We start from the raw sequence: 23,470 nt of genomic DNA on the forward strand, positions 1-23,470 counted from the left end.
CCAGAAACACCTGGCTGTGTAACCTTGAGCAAGTTACTTAACCCCAATTGCTTTAAAAAAAAAAATCAAATGATTCTCCCTCAATAGCTCACCTAACGAGGGTATTTTAGCCCAATACCAATAAGAGGCCAAGGCAGTTCTACTGCATGTATTTCTTTTGGTTTCCTAAGAGTTCCTCACTATTTATAGCTAAAAACCAATCTTGCTTTTACAGCCAGAGTTTCATCTAATTCAATGGCTTAAAACATGAGCAGTTCATTTAAATCTCAAAATAAACAGAACTCAATTAACAACTTAAAATGGTGACAAAGGAAAGAATTCTGGCAACCTGACCCCACTTACCAAGACATTAAGGTAGAGGTCAACAAATGACCTTGACCTGGCCCCAGTTCTCTGGGCAGAAGCCCAGGCTCAGTGATGCTCAAGGCTTTCACCCCAGTATTTATTAAAGGGGACAGTGATCACCCCCAAGTCGGGGGCTCACGCCGTGCTTGTGAGGACGTGTGGCCCCGTGAATGACAATCTTAGCTGAACGACCAGCCCCCTCCCCCTCACACACACACCAGCTCTGGGCACGGTGGCATTCCCCACACGGGGCGCCCCCATCTCTGCAGGCAGCGACTTACACTTGGAGTGTCGATCGCACAGGGCTGAGGAGCGCATGTCGCAGAGACGGACCGTCCCTTTGCTGCTGCTGTGCACAAACACATTACACTGGTGCGGGTGGAACTCAGCGGCCGTGATCACCTCGGTCAGCTCCTCCATGTTGACGGGCTTGATGTCTACAATGTCTGCAACGGCGCGGTTAAGGCAAACGCGGTCAGGTTCTGGAAGGTCGGCCCGCGGAGCCTGGCCGCTGCAGCCTCTCTGCACGCTCCCACAAGCCTCATCTGGAGGCGCTGGGCTCCAGGGAGGGTGCGCCTGCATGGGGCAAAGCTTCCCTCTCACCACACAAACTGCCCACAGGGAGATGGAGAAGAGCCCATCTGTCTCGACTCATTCCAGCCTCACCAAACAACACCTAGGGAGGGAGCCCCCGCCAAGCAAGAACGGCAGTGGAGGGGGAGGGTTTGCCGAGTAAGCAACAGACCCCAACAAAAGGCAGTCACTGACCCTCGATCGAGATGGAGTGGGGGTAGCAAGGGCTGGGGACCATGAGACTGGCCAGACAAAGGGCCTCTGGGACAAAGCAAGCAGGAAATGGAATTCCTTCAAAACACACTTTCTACTCCAAAAAGGAACCCTCAGCTTCCCCCTGGTTCCGGCCTTTCCTTTGTATCTCCTGTTTCTGGGACCTCGGCCCCATGCCCTTGGCGCAGGGCAAAGAAAGATGCTGAAAGTGGACAAGCCCCTTTCCTGTCCTTACAGAGCAGATCCATCATCAGCTCCCACAAAAACAGCTACACCAAGGAGCCAAGATCGGCACGGAGTTAGGTGAGGCCCCGGGGTTCCAGGGGCACCACTGACCGGAAGAGACACACCAGGGAAAGCTGCATGCAACAGGTACCATTTGAATTTGGCTTTAAAGGAGGTGCGGTAATTCAATAATGGGGAGGACACGCCCAAAGCATGCACGGAGCTGTGAGCTGGATAGGATGGCAGCTGGGCACCTCAGGGTCAAGAGGAAAAGCAGCCTCCTAGAAGGCTGTCCAAGCTACAGATGCAGCCTCAGGCCCTGGAGCAAACTGGACTCCCCCCTTCTAAATCACCCCTCTCCTCCCAGCGTCTCAGCTCCACCATCTGGACGTTATCCTTGACCCTGGTCCCGCACTCCCTGCCACCACTCCCATCTTAGGCCAGACCCTCCTCACCCAGACAACTTCCTTCTGTCTTGGGATCTCCAGTGTCTGGGCCACAGGGGACACCTGTGAAGGAAGGAGCAGGCGAGCTGCAGAGGGAAACAGCCTTCACCCTTTAAAGAAGGCTGAATCTGACTCAGAATGCCAAGAGAACCCCAGGAAGAGTCAGAGAGGTGGCAACTGGGGAAAGGGGGGGTGGGCTCAGGTCACTGAGCAGCTGGGTAGAGGAGAGGCAGGAAGGTGTGCGTTTGAACTCTGCCTTAAACTACCAGCTGGGTGACCCTGGGCAAGTCATTTAACCTGTTAAGGGGCTCACCCCCACCTCCCAGAGGGCTTTACAAATGCTGAAATTCCACACTCTGCTAAGTGTCAGTACTGGTATCACAAAGAATGTTGTGGGGGCAGGATAAGAGGCCGTGGTCTCCAGGTGTGAGGTTAATAGAAGTAGGAGCATGAAATCTTGTTGGTGCCACTGACAGGGAAGCTGGCGAGGGGAGCAGGTAGGTGGGGGTAGGGGTGTGCGTGCGTGTGCATGCATGCTTGTGTGAGGTGTGTAAGCATGTGTATGTGTGCAAGCACGTGTGTGGTGCGAGCATGTGTGTGCATGTAAGTGGTTAACTGAGGTCTTACACATGGCACACTGAGGCAGAGACAGCTCTCCAGACCAACAGCCAGGCTGCAGGGCTGGAGCCTAGGAAAGGGGTGAGGGTCACCCATTGCCAAGGCCAGGCGGCAAATTCCTCAGATGGGGAAAGTGATAAAAGGCCAGAGGTGATTTAGGGAGGGGGACGGGAATGTTAAAAGTCAGAGAAAAGAACATTCCAAGGAAGGAGATGCCACCAAGAGGTGGAGGAGGAGGCCCCAAAAGAAAGGTGCCGAGTGCCATGGTGAGGGCAGAAGCCAGGCTACCAGGAAGGAGCCGAGAAGGGGGAGGGGGCAGAGGACGTGGCCACAGGCAGGTGTTTGGGGATGGGGCTGGGAAGGCAGAAATCCAAGCGGAAGACCCAGAGTCACCCAGATGGGCTCCGGGGGTGCACGTGGCCTGTGGAAGGTGCTGCCAGGTCCTGTGTCCTGGGCACCCCTGCTCTCAAGAGAACACTGGCGAGTTGGCAGAGACTGTATGTGGAGGTCACTGGGATCATCTCACCATTTCATGTGCGATGAAACCAAGCCCCAAAGAGGGGAAGAGACATGCCCATGGTCAGTCACATGGCTAAGGTGTGCATCTAGAATGTCGGCCCCCTCCAATGAGGCTGAAGGAAAAGAGGCAAGGCAGCAAACAGCAGGACCCAGCTGGGGGAGCCCCGAAGGAGGGCAATGATGGCACTGCAACGGTCAGAGCCCGAGGCTGGAAGGGACGGCCTGGACTCTTGTCCAAACCATACTCAGAAAGATCCCCTGCAGTTGTCACACACCTGACGGGCGTCATCCAGCCTCAGGAAGGCCCACTCTGGCACCAGCAGGAAGGTCTTCCCATGGCTGCTGGCTCTGCCCTCCAGGGCCAACTCCTCCACATGCCAGGCTGGGGAATCCCTGCCTCAGTTCTCACTTCTACAGGCGGAAGGCACCAGCTCCTGGCCCTCTGCAGCAGGCAGTTGGGGCCTCCTCTGAACACTCTTGAGCTGGACCAGAACAGGAGCTCCCAGGCGCAGGGAAAGACGCCCAAGGTCCCTGGAACTGCAGTTTCTGACAAGAATAACAATGCCAAGCTCACACAGCACTTAAATGCCCTGCACCTCGTTCAAGTTCCCAAAAGGACTCGGGGCGAACGTGCTGGAGACAAGATCTCTGAGAAGCGATTGATTGGCCCAAGGTCGGGCCACACTTGAGCCTTCAGCTGAGCTCTGAGAGGGCCGGGCCTTGGCTGACCAGCGAGAGGCTCATCTCACACACGGGAACAGAAGTGTTCTCCGGACCTCATTCAGACTCACCATCTGTAACGTGCAGGGGCTGGCCTCCCCCCATGAGACCCAGACAGCCTCTGCAACCAGCCCAGGGCCCCTCACGATGCTGACCAAGCTCAAGCAGGGCCACACGGCTAAGGGCTGTCTTTGGACTCCAGAGAAAGCTGCCACTGTCTCCTGGGCCTTGCCTGCCGTCCTGCACACGCCCCGAGCACAGTCAGAGCTAGAACCTGGCCCTGCACATGGCTGACCTCTGGTAAGCTTGGTGCCGTGGGCTGACGCCGGCTTCTTCTCTTGGAGGACGATTGATGCCTTGGCTGTTGTGTCCATTCCTCAATGCTCTCTGCTAGCTGGGCAATGGGTTCTCTCTGAGGAGGGGCCCTTGAATGCTGGGGTGGGGGCAGGTTTTCCAACTGCTGCATCTGTGGTGGAGAGCCTCCTGAGTGGGCTGACTGGCTGCAGCCAGGGGCATACCGCTCTTCTCACCCGTTGGCAGTAGGAGCGATGCTAAAAAGGCACATTCCCAACGTGGATTTAGGATCCACCATGGGGAAAGCCCGTGTTTGGGGCTGAGGGGCAGCTGAAGAGCACAAAGGGTTAAGGAGCCCACAAGCGCCCACAGAGGGCAGAGGACGGAGAGGAGGACCAGGGCATGGATGTCACGGCTGGCTCTGGGGCTGACCATCTGAGTCCCCAGGGTGGGCCTCCCTTCGCTCTGCAGTGTGACCACCCCTTGTTTACACATTCTGCTCCCGAGGCCAGGGGGAGGTCAGTATCTCTGGGCTCGGAAGCAGGATCAGAAGGCTAGGTTGGGATAGGTGGAGGGGAAGGAAGGGAGGCAGAAAAGACTCAGCCTCTCCAGCAGGCAGGGAGTAGAACCATGTGGTTGATACAGTGGTAGACGCCTACCTGGGCCAGGGGCCCCAGTGCTGCTGCCACCTGCATGGGGCATACAGGCCGGAGAGCCGGGATGCAGGCTTGGGAGGAAGGTCAGGTACTATCCCACCTAACAAAGCAGGGGATCAGAGGGGATCTGAGGGGCAGAAGGTGAGCAGGGAACAACTCTGGGGATGGGGCCTGGGACAGACCCTGATGGAGACGCCCACACCTGTAACAGGCGCAGGGGCAGAGGTCACCCATGACCTTCCACTACTCTGTCCACCCATCCCTGAAGCCAAGTCCTAGGGAACGTCAGCAGACGAGGATACTGAGGCCTGCAGAGGCCCCACACCCCCAGACCTTCGTCACGTTAGCTAGTCAAGTAGCAGGCAAATTTCAAAGACAGCACTTCCTTCCCCAGCAGTCCAGGCTCACTGCCAGCTGCCATGAGCACTGGGTAAGCCCCTCCTGGGTGCTGGGCACAGTAGGCAGAAGGGCCTGCCCAGGGTCACCCAGCTCCCAGCATCTGGTCTGAGCCAAGCTCTTCACTGTCTCCACTGGGCTGTGTCGGGCGGACAGGAGAAGAAAAGGAAAGGGGAGGCCAAGAGCCAGCAGGGTCAGTAAGGGCTCACTGGATGGCGAGGCTGCTCTCCCGCTTCCTTCTCTGGCAGCAGGCAGATTACAATTCTATGTATAAGATGTATTGCAGGCACATTCTATGTCAGGCAGCTGGGAAAAAGCTGCCGTGCCTCAGTTTCTGCATCTGCCAAATGGGGATCACTTCCAAAGGGCTTCATTAGCCCAGAGCCTTCTGGCTACCCAGCAAAAGGACCACATAAATGCTTTCTCCCTTCCCCACTAGGGCACTACCACCCCTGGATGGTGCCCACTCCTCCACGTGCCCGATGGGGCCCTCTTTCTAGAGTATGGCTCTCATCAGTTCACCGCACTGCCCGGTAACTCCAGGGTGGAATACTCCATGTGGCCTGGCAGAAAGCTCCTCCTGGCCCAGCCCAGCCCAGCCCATCCTTTCAGGCGGCCTTTCTGCTTGGGCCAACTGGGCCTCCTCTGTTCTCACCACACAGCGTTCTATCTCTCTTCCCAGCACTGGACAGCCCCACACTCATGATGGTCCTGTCAATTCTGGGGGAACCCCTCAGGATTTCTGACCTCCTTGAAGATGTTGCCTGAGGGCCCCCTTGGGCCAGCAGACTCCCCCTAATCTGGAGGCCGCAAAACAGCCTGGTACTGAGTGGAACCTCCTGGATGGTAAGACTATCTCATTATTGTCTGGATTCCTAGCATTTAGCCAGCACACAGTGAGGGTTAAACAAATGCTTACTGATGAATGTAATGAAAAACCTACTCCAAGACTGTCAAAACATGAATAAAATGAAATTTTAAATACTACCGCCATTACTAAATTGGAGAAAGTCCATTTGTCTCAGTTCTCTTTAAAGGATTTTGTGTGCTTGGGTATATGGACTAGCTCTGGTGACTTCACTGGCAAGAGAACTTCCAGATGAGGGAAATCCCTCTACCAAAACAGGCTGGCACCTTTTCTGACCCTAAGTCTTAGAGAGTGGCCTGAGATCAAATGACCTGCCCTAGGCCACAGGCTGGATCTGAACTCAGGATTGCTGCCATTGATCTGGGCTCTGGACACTCAGAGCAGCAGGATGTTACCATGAACCACCAGCTGCCAGGCGATGAGGAGTACCCACCTTCCTGGCCTAACACTAAATACTGGGCAGTCAGACCTAATGAGTGCACAGAGCTCACCCAGACTCTAAGCCCTGCTGCATTGGCCCGTTCCAGACAGTTGGGAAGGCCTGCATGTGCACTGAAATTTTTTGCAAAATAACTAAGGGATTCCTGTAAGAGTCACTGGTTTTTTTCCTCTCCTAAGGGAGTTTAAAACTTCCATCCACCTACAGATCTTAGGCCCCAAGTCTAATTCAAACATCTGTTGAGTGATTCCTACAGGCCAAGCAGCGAAGGCGCTAAACTCTTCTACCAGCGGAGCACACAAGAAGGATACTAAAGCTTCTGTTGGTGATTCCTAAATGCCACAGATTGATTCTCAGGTCATCAGCAGAGAGGTATGTTTCATGATCACTGTTGACAGAAATGGAGTTGATGTGATAGGTGTGTGCATTGGCAAATATCCTTCGAGGGCTTGCTTCTACCATCAGGTCCATGGGCTTCAATATGGGAACCTGAAACACAAAGTCAAAGGAAGACCAGTTATCAGAGGTGAAATGAGGCAGCATGCAGAAATGCACAAAATCGGCCAAGCAAACACCCACATTCACAAAACAGGCAACAGACCATGTCAGAGGGCTTTTTTAGGACGGAAGCAGAGTTGAGGTCTGAGATATTCCCAGAAATGGCCTATGAAGTGCCATCTGGCATCCTGTTTCTACTTGCAAACCAATGATGCAGGACTGTTCGGGGTGGGGAAGAAGCAGGCCCCTGAGCCAGGTCCCCATTTAGCCCTGTAAGTAACTAATCCCACTGCTCAAGTCACCCTTCTTCACCATCAGCTTCACCTCAGGACAGAGAGAGAACCCAAGCTGAAGAGTCTAAGGCAGTAACAAAGGCACCACCCAAAACCAGCAGAGCAAGAAGCAGCCAGGGCTTCTTCCTGAACATGTCCAGCTGCTCCAAAGCGAGGACGGCCTGCCCACGGGCACTGTGCGAAGGCGCGATGCCCAGGCTGTCGTGCAGAGGGATTCACCCGAGGGCTAGAAGAGCAGAGCCGGCAGAGCATTACAAGGAAGGCACCGCACCGTCTCTTCTCCAGCAGCCGCTGCATCATCAGCATTTATAGATACTACACCTCCAAGTTACTTTCACTGACTGGACCAAGCATCTTAGAACCAAGTCTGTGACCGAAGTCAAGTCGAGAGCCATGGAGGAAGCACCCACTACGTGCTAGACATCATTAATACAACACGAGACTGAGAAAAGCACCCAGGCAACAAAACTGAGATGAAGAAGGAACATGGCTCACGAGCTCCTCAGGGACCTTCCAGGAGCCCTCCAGGCCTCATTTGAGGACCAGACGCTGGGACTCTCAGCACACACAGAAGCTGATGCTAACTCGGAGGTTCTAAAAGGTGCACTGGCAGCTTTCCAGTCATCTTGAGAAGCACAGGCTGCAAACAGAAGGAAAACTTGTTTCTTTAAATGTTTACTTTGGCCTTAGTTAAGTAAAATGAGGGTTAAAGGGGGATTATCAAGCAGAATGATAACAAAGCCCTTCTCCCTCCTCCAGGTTCAAAGGTGCAGCCCTGCCTAAAGGGGCTGAGATGGAGGATCCTCTCTCTGGGGGGCTAGTTTGACAACAGATGGACAGACAGACGAGTGAGTTCTCCAGGCCACATGAGGGCAAAGTGATGTGCTCGGAATCCACTGGGGCAGAGAGGAGTCCAGAGTGCCAGTCAACCAGAATCACTGCTGCAGAAGATCCTTCTGAATATCTTTCTTGGAGAAAAATCCAGGCTGAGTAAACACCTTTAACAGTCACTTTCGGGTCAGTTATCCACCTGCTTCACCGGAAACTCTGCCCTTTGATGGGTCTCAGAGTGCTGACTCTTACACAGCATTCAGAAGGTAAAGCTCGACTCATCTGTTAAGATCTGGAGAGAACTCCATGCACCACCTTTCAGGCTGAGGGCTCATCCCCACCCCACGGCTTCTTCCCGAGAGTGGTTTTCTGTCATCTAAATACATCTATAGGAGAGACCCTGAGGGAGAAAGATGTCACAAAGGAGGGCCTGCAGTCAATCACTTCTCCAGCACTTCTAAAGAAGCTTGCTGACCTCCTAGTTTCTTCGACATCCAGACAAGCAGAGGAGGGGAGAATATTTGTCCCTAAGGTCCTTATCACTAAAATGCAAAGACTTTGTGCCAGATGCTCCCCCAAACCATAAAATTCAATGCTTCTTTCTACTTTTCCTAGCACGGCAGTCACCGCTTCCTTACTCCTTCTGTTCTCATAATGAAAACTGGTAAAAATGAGATGGTTTTTAAAAATAAACAAAGTAATCTTGGCTTATAAGCTGGAAAGATGTGAAGGACCATGCTAGAACGACACAAGATTCCCCAAGTCTCCCTGCCTTCTCTTAGTCACTTATTAAACAAAAAACACCTAGAAACGTGAAACATCAAAGCTGTGGTTGGGGCTGGTGGGCGGTTGCATCTGCCCGTGTCCTTGGTTTCTGGGATGTTTCCCTAGCACTTACGGAATGCATGAATCTGAGGAGTGGCTAAACACTAAACAAATAAAGGTCTTTGCCCTAAGCCGCCAGTCCTGGGTCGGCCACGGACGGGACACGCTATGACCCTGAGCAAGGCTCTTCATCTGCAGACTCCAGGAGCCCCATCCCAGCTGGAGACCCAGGACTCCAGGACAGAGTGCGCACATTCTACTCACTTATTCTGTGGGCTTGAAAAGAAGAAAAAAGGTGCAAAGCCCATTTCAAAATAAAAACAATAGTGGAAAAAAAAGAAAAAGAGTAAGACTCACTGCGTGGTGAGTATCCAAACAGAGAAGGAAGCGGGCCCCTGCACTGGAGCGTTTATTAGGCCCTCACTGTGTGCCCCGGGTGGAACGTGCATTAATTCATCAGGGTCTGGGCCCACGCTGCCCCAGCTACTTCAAAAGGCTTTCTAAAGTAAACAGTCACCAAGATTTCAGAAGGGATATTTAACTCGAGGAGAAAGATGTTTTTCAAGTACAGGACTGTGCTGATTAACCTCAAATAGAGAACAAAAAGCCTATTTGCACCTGCTGAATCACAGATGCCTCTGGTGCCCCACTCAAAACGCCTTGACCTGTCAGTGACCATGGTCTAGATGGACCCCCGAGCAAGTCCAAGATCAGCCTGCTCCCTGGAGCTCGCTGAGCTCTGGAGCACCCCTGACTTTTCCCAGCTGCCCTTTAGATGTCATGAGAAACATCTAGAGAACTGGCCTGTGGTACAGAGGTGGCCGCATGCTTGGTCCCAGGGGACAAAATGAGGAAAAACTGGGGCCAAGTTGCCCATCTGAGCATTGGAGCCGTGAGCTGCTGGCCATGCAGGGTTGCTGGCTGCTGGCCATCCAGGGTCGCTGGCTGCTGGCCATGCAGGATCGCTGGCTGCTGGCCATCCAGGGTCACTGGCTGCTGGCCATGCAGGGTCGCTGGCTGCTGCCTCAGGACCAAGGGCGTCTTCTCTCCCTGTGAGGGGGGTGGGCTGGATGGCCTGTGGGGGAAGCTTCCCCTCGAACCCGGGGGTCTCTCTAGGCCTTCTTAATTGACGGAAAGGAAGGCCCTCGTTCTACCTGTGTGTCTCTGCTCCTGGTCAGCCACCGGCAGGTCGATGCCTTATAAGCCAGAGACACTTGAGCGCATGAGGCTGCAGGCCGTCCTCCACATCCCGTGGGCCGGCCCACTCCCCACTCTGGCAGAGGCTCACCTCAAGAGCCCCAACTTTCCTCCTGACCTTTCAAGACCCAGGAGGACAGATGGCACAGCTCATGGTTTTGTAGCATTAGTAACTCACTGCACATAACAGTGACTTAGACACAGACATAGATGACATCTACTCAGAAAGCCTCCAAGGTCCTACCTCTACAGGCAGCTCTACACTAACCCACCCTGAAATCGACTGCAGATGCTCAGGATCCACTTGTGACCAGGCCCAGCAGTTCCTGCCCCGCTTCCTGAGGCGTCCCTTTGCATGGCCTCAGCCAGTCTCTTCCTCTGGAGACCCTTTGTGGTCTCCTGCTGTCCCCAAAGCCTTCACTTCCTCCTCCGGCCTTCTGTTGTCTGTGACTGGGATTAGAGTGTCCTCTAAGAGGTCAATGGTAAGAAAGGGTCAAACCTGGGAAAGAGCCCAAAGCCCTACAGCAATTCCACCAACCACCTGCTTCCTAAATCACCTCCTAGGGCTCAATGCACTCACAGCCTCGGCATACGCAGGGGCGCCAAAACACCACCTGGTCAATCAGTAAGCATTTACTGAGCGCTAGGCGCTGGGGGTGGGGGCAAAACCAAGAATGAACCAGGCCCCAGGAGTCTGGTGGTGGGGTGGGGATAGATGTCATCCTCACAGTTAAGCAGAGAAAACGAGGACCGATCTGCAGGGCTCCAGACCCCCAATAGCTTGGGAGCCCGATGCTGTCGGTCCCACTCGGGGCTCCCTACTTCTCCTTCCCAGGCTCAGCACTCCAGTCCTTCTCCTTCTGGGTAGGATAAACGCCACATTGACAAGTGAAAGGCAGACAGTGAGGGAACATACCCGCAGGGCTGTGATTCTGAAAGGGTCTCGGAGTCTCCCATCTTCATCTTTCAGGTTATAACCTTCTGCTCTCTTATCCCGTTCACTGATTTTCCATAATTTAATAGTTTTATCTGAAAAGAAAAGGTCTTAGTCTTTACAAGCAGATGAGAAAACTCCCACTGGTCACATCAGACCGAGACTCCTGCCACCACAGACCCGAAGCCCAGGAGGGAGCGCCTGAGTCTGGGCTACAACGGGGCTGGGAGAACGTGAGCCTGTCTTCTCAGGCTGACAGTCTGCAACATCTGCATACAGGGAACCATAAGTACATATATGCAGGACACACAATCCTGCTGCAATATTTTTATGCTGTGCCCAATCCCATTACCACCTCCCACCTATCTAACGAGTTTCTGTAGAAGGTTTAACCCAGAAAAAAGTATCAGGATGGGATCAAGTAGGAAGCAGCTGAGAAGACCCAAAGCCAAAGGAAGCTCCCGGCAGCTGGGCCTGGGGCCTTACCGTTAGTGGACAGCAGGAAGTGAGCAGCGTTCTGTTGCGGCAACCACCTAATTTTATTAATTTTTTCCTCAATTTCTAGACTTTTCAGATAGTCAAACTCAGGTTCGTGACTTTGAAAGGTACTGTAAACATTATATTCGCCCCTAGAATGAGGACGGCTTTTATTCTGAAAGGAAAACATGACAGTTGTTTTAATGAACAAATGCATGTCCAGAGGAAGGAAACATTTACTATATAATCTATGACGTCCACCACTCCCACAAAAAAAAGAGATTAGAGAGCTAATGACAAGGGGCCACTAGAGGCAGAGTGAGCTTTGCTTTCATTGGTTCAAGGGAACTTCCAGGTGAGAAGTCTCTCTAGCAATGCAGGTGGGCGGAGCTGCCTAGAATGTAGAGTGACTAGGCCAGGGCCATCCATCCCTTCAGTGCTGGTCTTCCTGCCTAGTCAGATTCGGTGAAAAACCAGAAAAAATCCAAACCCGAATCACCCAACTTTCTAAATATAACACGAACAACTATTTGGTCCCAATTACTACTTGATCTTAACCAGGAAACATCAACTAGTCAATCAATATTTATTAAGTGCTGACTACATGCCTCAAAAACAAAAGAGCCCCTGCCCTCAAGGAGCTCACAATCTAAGGGGAGAGACACCATGCAAGCACATAGCTCTCCAAAGGCAGCTACAGCTACAGAGGGAAGGGTAGCGGGGGACGGGGGGAGGGTCAGCGGTCTGAGGTGGCGGAACAAGCAAAGTGTCTGGGCCTGGCGGCAGCCTCAAGAATGTCCAGAGCCCCGTCTGGGGGGCCAGCGCTGTGGGAGCTGGCAAAGGCAAAAAGAAAGCCTGGGTTATGCCAGGCTCTGAATGCTAAGCAGAGCTTTTCCTATTTGCCCCCAGGGAGGCACAAGGCTTTCCTGAGCAGGGTCCGCACCCAAGCCGGGCCGGTGTCAGAGGAGAGAAAGGGGCACATGGGAGAGACGCCCTGGCACCCACTGGTTATGGGTGGTGAGTGAGGAGGCCAGGCTGACTCCTAGATCGGGAGACTGAGGCCTGGGAGGAGGGTGGTGCCCTCAGCGGTAACAGGGGAGACAGAAGACCAGGGAGTTTGCCGGAGATTAAGAAAGTGATCACAGTTTTGGTCACATTAGGTATAGGGTGTCCATCTAGGGAGATCTGGGAGGGAGCTGGAGATGCAACACTGGCCGATGGCAGGGACTGGGGCAGCAGAGGCAGCTCTGAGAAACGGAGACCAGGTGAGTGCGGTCAGACTTTTCCATTATGTTTCAATGTAATGTAGTGATGAACTTGAAGAACAGACAAAAATAAACACAGAGAAGATGCTTCTGAAGTTTCTAACTACTGATTAAACACTGTCATAATAGAAAACCTGAGGCAGCTGTCCAAGGAACCTTGGGAATCAGTGAGATCACCAGCAGGATGAGGGGATCTTTGGTGTCTCGCACTATTTGCAGCCCCAAAGGAAGGGCTGAATGTCGACATCAGCGGCAGCCCCCGCCGTGGCCGAGGAGACAGAGCAGTCTTCCTCCATTACATGCCCAGCTCGGAGATGGCAGACAACACTGTGGGGACAATCTGGCTGTACCAAGCCAACACCAGCCATCTGCCCATGTCTATGATGATCCCAGCCCCGTGCTACCTCCCACCTATCAGAAGGCACTGACTTCGCTTTGGGAATGGGGCACTGGGGCAGGAGAAGTGAAGGGAGTGGCCGCAGGCCCTGCCAGGGGCCTTGGGAGAGGGGGCATCTCTGAGTCAGGAAGGCCGCCCTATCCCACAAAGCTTCTGGGGAGGGAGTTTCCCAAGCCAAGAGGTAACCAATCAAGGCATGGGCATGGGAGGGCTTTGGCTGAGTCCCAGCCCACCCTCACCCATCAGGCAGGTGTTTAACAAGGGAAACCCCAAACAAATCCCTCAAGTCACTCAGCCCTTCCACAATGAATGACTGGTCACGGGCCCACTGCGTCCCTGAATTAGCATGGCTTCCAGACCTTTCCCAGGCACTTCCCTACTTCAGAGCATTCAAGTCCTGACACTCCTTTTCTTCAACTGTAAAATGGGTCTTTTCTACTATTTATTTGGCTGCCTCCTGCAGAGAGCTACGAGGATCAGAGGGAGCTGAGGCTGGTCTGCCACAGGCCTCAGGGTGCTGCGTGCCTGCCTCCAGGGGATGTCCCCAGCCGCCTCCTCCCCAGGGCTGAGCACCCGCAGAATCAGGACCACGTCCAGCCCATCTCCAAAGCCTCAGTGTACAAAGCCTGCACACAGCAGGCTTGGAGTCGAGGCCCTCCTGAACTGGCTGACCTCTGCTCTCAGCCCATGCAGTCTAGCTCATCTCTGGACATGCCTTCTTACCCCCTCTGGCGGTGACTCTGCACGGCTCCTCTGAGGACATCTGCACCCCCCTCGTCCTTCCTTCCTGTTCCATCCCTCTGTCACACCCCTGCTGGTTCCCACTGAGGCTTTTCATCTACGCTGCTCTGGGTGCGAGGTGCTCCTGCCCCCCAGCCTGCATGAGCTCTGGCCAGAGACCCTCAGGTGGAAGCAATGGGAGGCAGAGGGAGGTGGTGAAATCCCACCTCCACCAGTTACTGGGAAAAAGCCCCCCAGAGCCTCCTTTCCTGCTGACAGCGTGCCGAGAAGCCGAGTCACGTCCCTAGACCAGCAGCATGGATGCTTCCAAGGGAATTCCACTACGCCAAAGCAACCTCTACATTGCACGACACTTATCCTTGCTGAACTGTGTCCGTGGGGACAGACGAGCATTCTGTCCTGACACTGCCCAGCACTCTGTTTTCTGAAGTGTGGTGTGGGTGTCGGCCATGAGCACTAGTGATGTGAGCCACAAAAAGAGGGGCTGAAGCAGAGACGCCTCGGGGGGCCCTGCCAGCTCTGGAGCTAGGACCCTACGGAGATAAGAGCCATGTGGACGCAACTCTGCCAGTGCTGGATCTGAAAAATAGCTAGAATTTTCAGCTGAAACGGTTCTTCTGAACAGTCAAGTGATGTGATCAACAAAGCAAAAACATTTCACTTTCTACTCTGTGAACACATGACCAGGGCCAGCCCTGGACGAGGGAGAAGGCAGCTCTTTTGCTGAGCTGGGGCCACCCTGAGAAAGCAGAGACAGGAGGAAGAAGCCAGAGGGCAATCACATCTGATTTAATGGGGACACCAGCTTCACTGGCCAGGCAGCAGGGATGCTACCGGGCCAGGCCAGTTTGTAAATTCTTTTGGGGGAAAAGGTTTTGAATAATACAAAAAAATCTACAGAATGCGGGGGATGGAGACACACACACACACACACACACACACACACACACACACACACACACACACACACACACACACACCCAGGCTCCTCCTACAGCAGCACCACAGAATGGCCCCTAACAGGAAATGACAGTGAGGCCAAAAATGTTTGGATACATGTGTGCGTATACACATCTATTGCTGTCCCTACAACCGACAAAGCAGTCAAGTGTCCTCTATGAAACAACAAAGAAAAAACTCCGATTTCGGCGGCCAAGGCCAGGGATGGGCACCACACGCCAACGAGCTGGGGACACCAAGGAGGGTTTTCCAACGGCAGTGTCCGTCTATGAGATGCCACCATCCCAGAGGCACAGAAAACACGCCTTGGCCATGAGGCCAGGGAGTGACGCAGGGAGCGAGCAGTGGCTGGCTCCCTGCTGGTGGCAGAGACTTTTGCATGGCCCAGCCTGTGTCGTCCCCCTCCCCCCACTGGTGACATCAAAGAACGACCCCCCTACAGCTTCCCGTAAGTGAATCCTCGCTGCTAGCAGGGGCGCCAGCATTGGCTGCAGAACACAGACACACCATCTTCTTCTGCAGTTAGAAGACTCCTTTCGAGACTCAAGGGGACCCCGGGCCCTCTGGCCACTGCCCCCACATTTGTAATGCAGAGCAAATAAGGGGGCACCCCAATTTCACCAGACGGCTTGACGCCGGCCCCGCCTCCCGTCACCATCCTTTTCTTGGCTGGAGAAGACCCTCCCTCCTGAACCTGGCTCGAAAAGCCAGAGTATCAAGGAAGCTGGCCATACGTCCTCATAGCCCACCGCCCTGCTTTTACGAGAAATACGAGGAGCTACTGGGAGACAAAATGGGTCCAGGGAACGGTGCTTAGGAAGGTGAGATACATCCCTGGAAACCATCTGCCATCTCAGCCCTTCCCCCGAGGAAGCAGGGGCGGGGGCTCTGGGGGGAGGGCAGGGCCGGCCCCACTCCCACTCCCTGTCTTTTAGCTGCAGAGGCCCTTGTCTGCAGGAAGTGCTGCACCAGCCCTGGTAGCATGGAGGGTCGGCTTCAAGAGCCACTTACAGGAAACTGCAGACTGAGCCTCCTCTGATATCCCAGGCCAAGCAGCTTCAAGACCAGCGCCGCCATGCATGAGCTAGGCAGAAGAGAAGACAGTTACTGGGAGGGGCCCCCAGGGAGAGCCAAACTCGCCTGGCTAGGCTCCAAGGTGGGTGGAGGGCCGGGCACAGAGCCGTCTGAGGCCACCGGCCTGAGCAGGAGGGGCCCCGGAGCCCCACAAAGTGCTGGAGGTAGTGTGAGAGGGCAGGACGGCATGTCTGACGTGCTGGGAGAGGGCCCCGGCTGACATCCCCACACACAGTAAGGTGCTGTGCATGTGCACGAGGATCGGACAGGTGGGGACACCTGACCACGCCCCCAAAAGCACACATGTGCGCACACGTGCATGCACACATGCACACACACACAGTAACCTGTGGCTCAGTCATTACAGTCGTGTCCGATTCCGTGACCCCAGAGACATTGGAGTGGTTTGACAGACACTTCCTTCTCCAGCTCATTTCACAGATGGGGAAACCGAGGCAAACCAGGTGAAATGGCTTGCCCAGGGTCACCCACTAGTGTCTCAGGCCAGATCTGAACTCTGGTCTCCCTGACTCCAAGCCTGCTTCTCTAGATTCTGTGAAGAGGGAATTCTGGGGACTGCAAAAAGATGCTCGCAGCCATTCCGTTTGGCGACACTGGCGATGCCCACGTCATGTGCGCACAGACTCAAGCATCTGGTTACTGCAAAGAGAGGCACCTCTTCCCTCTGGCCAGGCGACGTGCTAGCATGCAGATGGCCCTGCATGTCGCCACTTAGGGGAGTCACAAGTGATCGTGAGAGAAGGGCAGCAGAGCTCGGCCTGTCTCTTCTCCCAACTTAGGCCGCGAGGGTCGGGGAGGCCGAGGCCTGCGTTCCCCTCCCTTGTTCCCTCCTGCTCAGGTCCCACATACAGCAATGACTCACGCCTGGAACTTTCTTTTTCAAAGTTAAAAGCAGCATAGGCAAGTATTAAATGACTGTGGACTCCATAGTTTGCTGTAGAAAAATGTCACATCGAACCATCTAGAGTAAGAAATGGGGCTCTCGGGGGGCGGCTTTTGTCGGTCACAGAGTACAAACCAATGAAGAAGGCTCCGAAAGACTCTCACCACTCGGGCTGTACAGAGATGCGACTCCCCGGAATGCGGCACCACGGGAAGGGGCCACATGTGTTCTCTGGCTCTTAGTCACTAACCTCGTGCTCCTTCTGAAATATGACCACTCTGCCACCCTTGTCTCCAGTTGCAAGAAGGTCTCCAGAGTAATTAAATTCGACAGTTGAAATGATATCAGCTGTTAAAACACAAATACAAATGACAATTTATTTTGGGGAAAAAAGCCCAAACAACTAAACAAAGGTCCTAAAGTAGCAGTAAAGAGAAAAGAAACTTTTAAAGAAAGAACCAAAATGCTCTATTGCCTTAAACTGAAAATGTTTTAAATAATAAAAGGAACTTGACGGGCCCCCCCCGCATCCCAGGAGACCATGTCCCACGTGGCTTTCCCTCGCCCTGCACCCCAACAGCACTGTAACAATGTGTACTGTTTGGAACCCAAGGCCAGAGCTGACCCAATGGGTCATCACTGAGAAATGGCTGCACAGAGGTCACTCAGGTTTTCTGACTTGCACCCTCCCCACAGATGGTGGGCATCCACCTCCTTGTGAGAAAGGCCAATGGGCAAACAAACCTCACACTTCAAGCCAAAAGGGCCTTAGGAACACATTGAGTCCGAGGCTCCTGATCTTACAGAGAAGGAAACTCACTGACATGCTGATGAAAATGTATTTTACTGCTTCATACCCAAAATAAGATCATTTCATAGGAAATCTCCTGGATTAAGAATACAATTCTCAAATGGGGAGGGGGGGACAGGGGGTGGCGGTTAGATGGCACAATGAATAGAGCACTGGCCCTGGAGTCAGGAAGACCTGAGTTCAAATCTGGCCTCAGACACTTAACATAAAAACTAGCCATGTGACCTTGGGCAAGTCATTTGACCCCAATTGCCCCACGTTCCTCTCTCCAAAAAGCAAAAAGTGTTAAAAAAAAAAATACAATTCTCAAATGAAACACACATCCCCTAAACCAAGGAACTGAGGCCAAGGCTCTGGGTCCGATTCCCTGTTAGGTCAGTCGGCTACTCTCTGTGCTGGTGCCTGCCCCTGGCCTCCTGGCGCTCCCAAGCCGCAGGAGATGATGGAGGCTAGGTGAGAGACCTCCAAGGGGTCACCAGGCAGGAGGCCCTCTGACTGCCCAAAGAAAGGATTATTTCACCCCTGGGATTCAGATTTGCACAGATCCTGAAAACAAAGGGCATCCTAAACTGATACAATTCAGCTACTTTTCTAAAGGAAAGGGCCCACTGATTCTGGCTTTGTTTGTGGCCTTCACATTATCACCCCCAGGACAGTCACAATTCAACTTGAAGCTACCACTAGTTATTAGATTTGCTTAACAAAAGTATCATGGGCTGTGAGATGGAAAGGCTGCCATGGGACTACTGAACAGATTAAGAATTAGGCTGTAAGAAAGGCCGGGCGGACAGCTTCAGAGAAACCTGGAAAGGCTTACACGAACTGCCGCAGAGAGAAGGCAGCAGAACCTGGGGGACGAGGGATACAACAACGTTAAAGGCGAACGGGCCTCTCACAACACAGTCACCAACAATGAAGCCAGCTGTCAGGCCGCCTCCTGATAGAGGCCAGGGACTCGGCTGACCGAGATGCCATTGGACATGCGCGATCTCAATGGCGGGGGAGAGCCAGATTCTGGCCGGTTGAAAAGAATTTTGTTTAAAAGAGAGAGGGGCAGCGCTAGAAACATGGCTGTGCCAAACGCACTCAAGTGGGTGAGCAGAGTGGAGGCTGATCCAAAGGAGCGTCTGAGCCGCGGCAGGCGAGGGCCGGAGCCATGACCGACGACAGCCAAAGGGGAGCTCTCAAGGGCAGAGGCTTTAAAAATAGCTCGACAGGCGTTAACGGGATAGGAGAAGAGCAGAGCAACGGTCCTGGAGAGGTCCACGGGGCCCAGTCAACCACAGGAGGAAAACAAAAAGGGAGGAAACAGCAGGAAACAGCCGGCTCCTCTGAGCTGGATCTTTGAGAAGGGCCATAGCCTGGAGAACAGTAAATGTACTGATTTTCAGGATGGAATAAATGTTGATCTATGCAAGGTCGTCTGGGAGGGAACAGGACTGGGAACGGCTTCCTGGAGAAGATGCTGAGATGGGGGCTGGATTTCAAACTGGGGGAGTGGGTGGGCCCAGAGAAGGCCCAAGGCCATTAGTGGTCAGATGGCCAGTCTGGAGAAAGGCTCCGGACAGCTGGGGTTGGCCCTGTGCTTTCACAATGTTATCAATGCCAAACAGGGCACAGCTCAGCAGGTCTGCAGATGACACCAGGCTGGGAGAGGGAGCTGACATACAGGATACGTGGATTCAAATAATTTCTTTTTAACAGACGCGAACATCAGGATAACCCAATAATATGAAATTTAATAGAAATAAAGTTCTGAAGCGCAGATACAGAGATTAGTCATGTAAGAAATACTCACAAGATAACGCAGAGAGAGTGCCAGGCCTGCAGTCAGGAAGCCCGAGTTCAAATCCAGCTCCAGGACCCTGGACAAGCGCTTAACCCTGCCTGTTGCAGTTTTCCTCAACTGGAAAATGGGGATAAGGAGAGCCCCTCTCTCCCTGGGTTGGACAAGATAACAACCACAGAAGGTCTGGCTGCTGCTGCCGTCAGAGGCAGGCCGGTGAATCCTGCTGAAATCTCTCCCTTTAAAGGTGCAAAACCCAAAGTCCAGGAGAAGGTGTGACTGAAAAGCTATTTCTGGGACAACTCAAGCCCTCCCTCAACAGTCAGCAATGTAACTGCACAACGAAGCAGGGAGTTGCCCTGGGGAGGTGGGAGCAGGTGCTGAGCCCAGGCCTCAGGACCCCAGAGGCTGAGCTAGAAGCCATCCAATCCAGCCCCCAGCTGGTACCCACTGTGCTCAAGGTCACAGGCAGTGAGCAGAGGGTGCGCTTGGAAGGCCGTGAGATGGGGCAATGTGAAGTCACGAAGGAAGCAGGCTGCTGTGTGCTGAGGCCCAGACTCGGTGAGTTCAGAGCAGGACTCCTCACCTCTGAGGCCCTCAGGCCCCCATGGGGACCTAGAAGTCTCCTCAGCCAAGCCATTGGCAAGGCCGCGGTGCCCCTTAGCACACTCTCCACTGCCCCCACCCCCTTGCTGGTACAGATCTCACCCCCCATGCTTGGACCACGCGGCAGTGCTCAGGCCAGTCCAGCCTCTCTATTCAGCTGCTAAAGTGACTCTTGATGAAGCTCGAGTCTGCTCATACCAACACCCCCCTTAGTAAACTCCAGAGGCTTCCTGTCACTTCTGCTGGGGCCTCCTGGCTGTGCCCTGCCCACAAGGCTCTGGGCATTTTCTGTGGCCATCCCCAGTGCTGGAATGGCCTTCCTCCTTGTCCCGGCCTCTGGGTAGCCTCCAAGCCCTAGCTAGAATGCACCTTCTGCAGGAAGCCTTCCGAGACCTCCCTTCCTGCTAACAAGACCGCCAATGCACACTGTGGTCTGTTAGGCTGGGAGGGCCATGCCCCGGGCTGAGCCCATAGGAGGTGCTGGAGAAATGCTGACTAAACAGCTTCCCAATCCTGGGCCCTGCCCCCAGAGGGAATGGGCTCCCTCCCCTCTGCGGTTTGTCAAGGAGAGGCCAGACCACCACTTCTGGGAACCCAGCTTCTGTAGGGACAGTGTGACATTCCAACCATGCTCCGACAGCATCAGCAGCACCTGGAACGTGAGGAAGGCCCCTCGGCATTCCTAGTGTGCAAGCAGATGCACCCACACCCACCACTTGTGAACACACACGAGCGTGACTCCAGCCTCGAGTAAGAGCCGGACAGCAGCCCCCCAGCACCCTCTCCTCTGTCCCCTTGGCCACACACAAGGGCAGGCCTGGGGCCTGGCAGCGGAGCTCACAAGTCTGACTCCAGCTATTTGTTAAAACAACCACAATTCTTTCACAGTCTGGTCTGTGGCTTCCTGACTTCCTACAATTGTATCTAAGGATGCATTTGCTGCTTAGGGTTTTTAACCCTCCATGCCAGTCTTCCTCAGGGAAATGCAAGGCTAGGACTCTGTGCATCCCTGCAATGTCGAGCCCCTACAACATGCCAAGCACCGACCTACGTGCTAGAGAAACAGGAAACCATGGTGGCCTTGCTCTCCGGGGCGCCGTTCTGGGGGAGGAGTCAGCCACAAGTCTCGTGGAAAGGTGCCAGGGCGTGTAGAACACAGCTACAAAGCAGATTTCCATGATACATTCTATCAGCTTTTGATGCTGAACCACTGGACAGGACCAAGGCTTTCCTTCTGGGTCTTCAAGAGCAGGGGCTGCTTCCCAGGGTGGTGACGGAGGGCCCTGGGCTGGCAGCCTGGGGATTCCCATGTCTCTTGGGTTCAAGGTCCTGGGCTGTCTCCACCACGGCCTATGGCGAGATGCTGGTGGGGGGTGGTGGTCTGAGCTGCAGCTCCGTAGGTGCTGCTTCTCCAGGCTAAGTGGGGGGTAGATAGATGGATGGATGAATAATCAGTGCTGTTACTCCCTGTTACTCTGATATCGTGGGTCATTCTCAAGAAGCTCTATATTCTGCCATTACCTGGGTGAGTGCTAAGGCCAGTCACGGAAGAGCTCCCTACGAAGCTCTGGGCACAATGGAGCCAGCTGTGACCACACCCCATCACTTAAAGCACTCATCTTCTTTGGAAAGCTGGAGGAAAGCTTCTGGGCCCCCCTAAACTGTGCCGTGAGTGATGAGTGTTCACCTGGGCCCCCCTCCTGAGTCAGCCGGGTCCTGTGCTCACAGATGCCACACTCAGCACCGGCGGGGGCCAACAGCCCCCTGCAAGTCCCTGAAAGGAGGGCTCTGGCACAGGAAGGGCTGGCCGGGAAGCAATCTTTTTCCTCTGAAGCTTCGGCCCGCCCTGGATGCAGCCTGTCTGATCTCCAGATGGCTCCTCCAAACAGCCTTTCATAAATCTCATTTGGATGTCTAAGTCTGTGGGTGGTTTTTTCCTTTTCCTTTCCCTGGGGAGGATGTTGTTACCACAGAATCACTCTGGAAAGGCATCTGCTGCCAAACTCAGGCGTTGAAAAGGGTGGAAGCAAGAGCTCCTCAAGCCTTTCTTCAGATGGCTGGAGTGGATGGCCTTAACTCATAGGGAAAGGGTTGTCATTTGGAAGGAGGTCCCAGGAAGTTCCACTGGGTCCCACAGCAGGTGACTCCAGAGGGACAGAGCTCTCCAGCCGGCCCGGCAGCCACTGCTCCTCTGGGAGCCCTCCCCACCATTGCTTAGGTCACAGTAAATACCGTTACATTCACCACAAGTGGTCAATGACCAGGGGCTCCTTATCTCACAGGGCTGTTGGGAGGATAAAGCCAAAGACAAGGGAAAGCTGGCTAACTCGACCTTTCATCTCCTTGGGAATTTCTGTGTCAAAGGGCAGGGGTGCTTGGGTCACTTGCCCAGCAAAATCCCAACTGGCTTTGGAAGGCCCAGTTCACATGGTGCCTAACACAGGCTCCAGGGCATTAGCTTTTAATGATAATGACCATTTTTATGCACTACACCAATTCTAAATGAGGTTGGCTGATCTCTTCCAATTCCACTATCAGTGTGACATATTTGTACAGATGAAGTGAAATCCTGACCATCAGCAGAAACCAAACTAGGGGGTAAAGGCAACAGGAAGGGAAGTGTAAGCCTTTACAAGGTAATTTCAAAATGGCTGGGGGTGGGGAGAAATGTAAGATAATCAAACGCAAAGTTTTAGCAATAATATGGTATGTCAGGGGACAGAAAATGTCACCCCTGGGATCCCCCCACCCTGTTTGGCTTTGTGCCTGTGTGAGCCCCTGCCCTCTGAGTAGCACCCATCAGGTGCCCACCCCATGCATCTTCTGGGCCTGCTCTCGCTTCCCAATTATGACAAGCAGCCAGTTCCCTCCCCCCGCCCCCAACCCTCCCTCTGGTTTTCTTGGAGACATTTAAGGCTCTGAAGAGAGACTGTTATCTTCTCCCTTTAGTAAAATGCCATTGGGAAATGTCTAACAAAGTAAAAAAAAATGCAGCACAGCCCAGACAACGTCTCTGTGCAGCCCTGCTCCCTCCCATCACAAAGTTCACACTGGCTTGGCTGGCTGCGAGTCGAGTCGCTGGGACACTGTCTCTACTATCTTGGATTCTCAGGAGATACGCTTCTAGGTCCCGTGCAAGCCTAACACCCGTTCCTTGGTACTTGAACTGCTTCTTTCTGCTTCTTAGACATTCCTAGGACTTTGGTGACAACCCGGAGGGGTTCTATCTTCACTTTGTGCTCTGGTTCTAAGAGATCGGGGCAGTTTACTTTTATGATTTGTTGAATTACAGCATCCAGACTTTTGTCTTTTAAAAACTACTATGGTTTTCAAGGAGTCTGATGATTCTGAAATTCTCTGTCCCCTTGACTTTTCTATCTGAGTTGTTTTTCAGATTAGATATCTTACATTTTATTCTATTTTTTCCCTTCAATCTGGTTTTATTCTAATATTACTGTCTCACGGGAGCTCATACTCCTTAGATCTTGGAGGTACAAAGTAATGGATCTTCAGAGCCCCCTCCAAAGCCCCTGATCCTGTGCTATCCCTGCAGTCTGCC

The 23,470-nt window shown here is 53.5% G+C and overlaps 1 protein-coding gene across 5 annotated transcripts in view; it reads right to left on the minus strand.

Annotated features, from left to right (window-relative positions):
* The window catches only part of PPP2R2D (protein phosphatase 2 regulatory subunit Bdelta), a 39,837-nt gene that overhangs the window by 4,189 nt on the left and 12,178 nt on the right, over positions 1-23,470 (minus strand). For 2 of the 5 annotated variants that reach the window (XM_069101691.1, XM_069101690.1), the window contains exons 2-7: positions 16,959-17,056; positions 15,742-15,814; positions 11,377-11,542; positions 10,873-10,985; positions 6,624-6,801; positions 627-791 (exon numbers count right to left, since the gene is read on the minus strand). In XM_069101691.1, coding sequence (XP_068957792.1) covers positions 627-791; positions 6,624-6,801; positions 10,873-10,985; positions 11,377-11,542; positions 15,742-15,807 — 688 coding nt within the window. In that variant the 5' untranslated portion in view covers positions 15,808-15,814; positions 16,959-17,056. Of the gene's footprint in view, positions 1-626; positions 792-6,623; positions 6,802-7,598; positions 7,737-10,872; positions 10,986-11,376; positions 11,543-15,741; positions 15,815-16,958; positions 17,057-23,470 lie in introns of those variants that run through there. The other 3 variants (XM_069101689.1, XM_069101688.1, XM_069101692.1) reach the window with 2 other exon arrangements.

The sequence above is a fragment of the Petaurus breviceps genome, unplaced genomic scaffold, assembly GCF_028583685.1.
Source record: "Petaurus breviceps papuanus isolate PSGF00001 unplaced genomic scaffold, PetGlider_PUasm1.0 490, whole genome shotgun sequence".
Classification (NCBI taxonomy): Eukaryota; Metazoa; Chordata; class Mammalia; order Diprotodontia; family Petauridae; genus Petaurus; species Petaurus breviceps.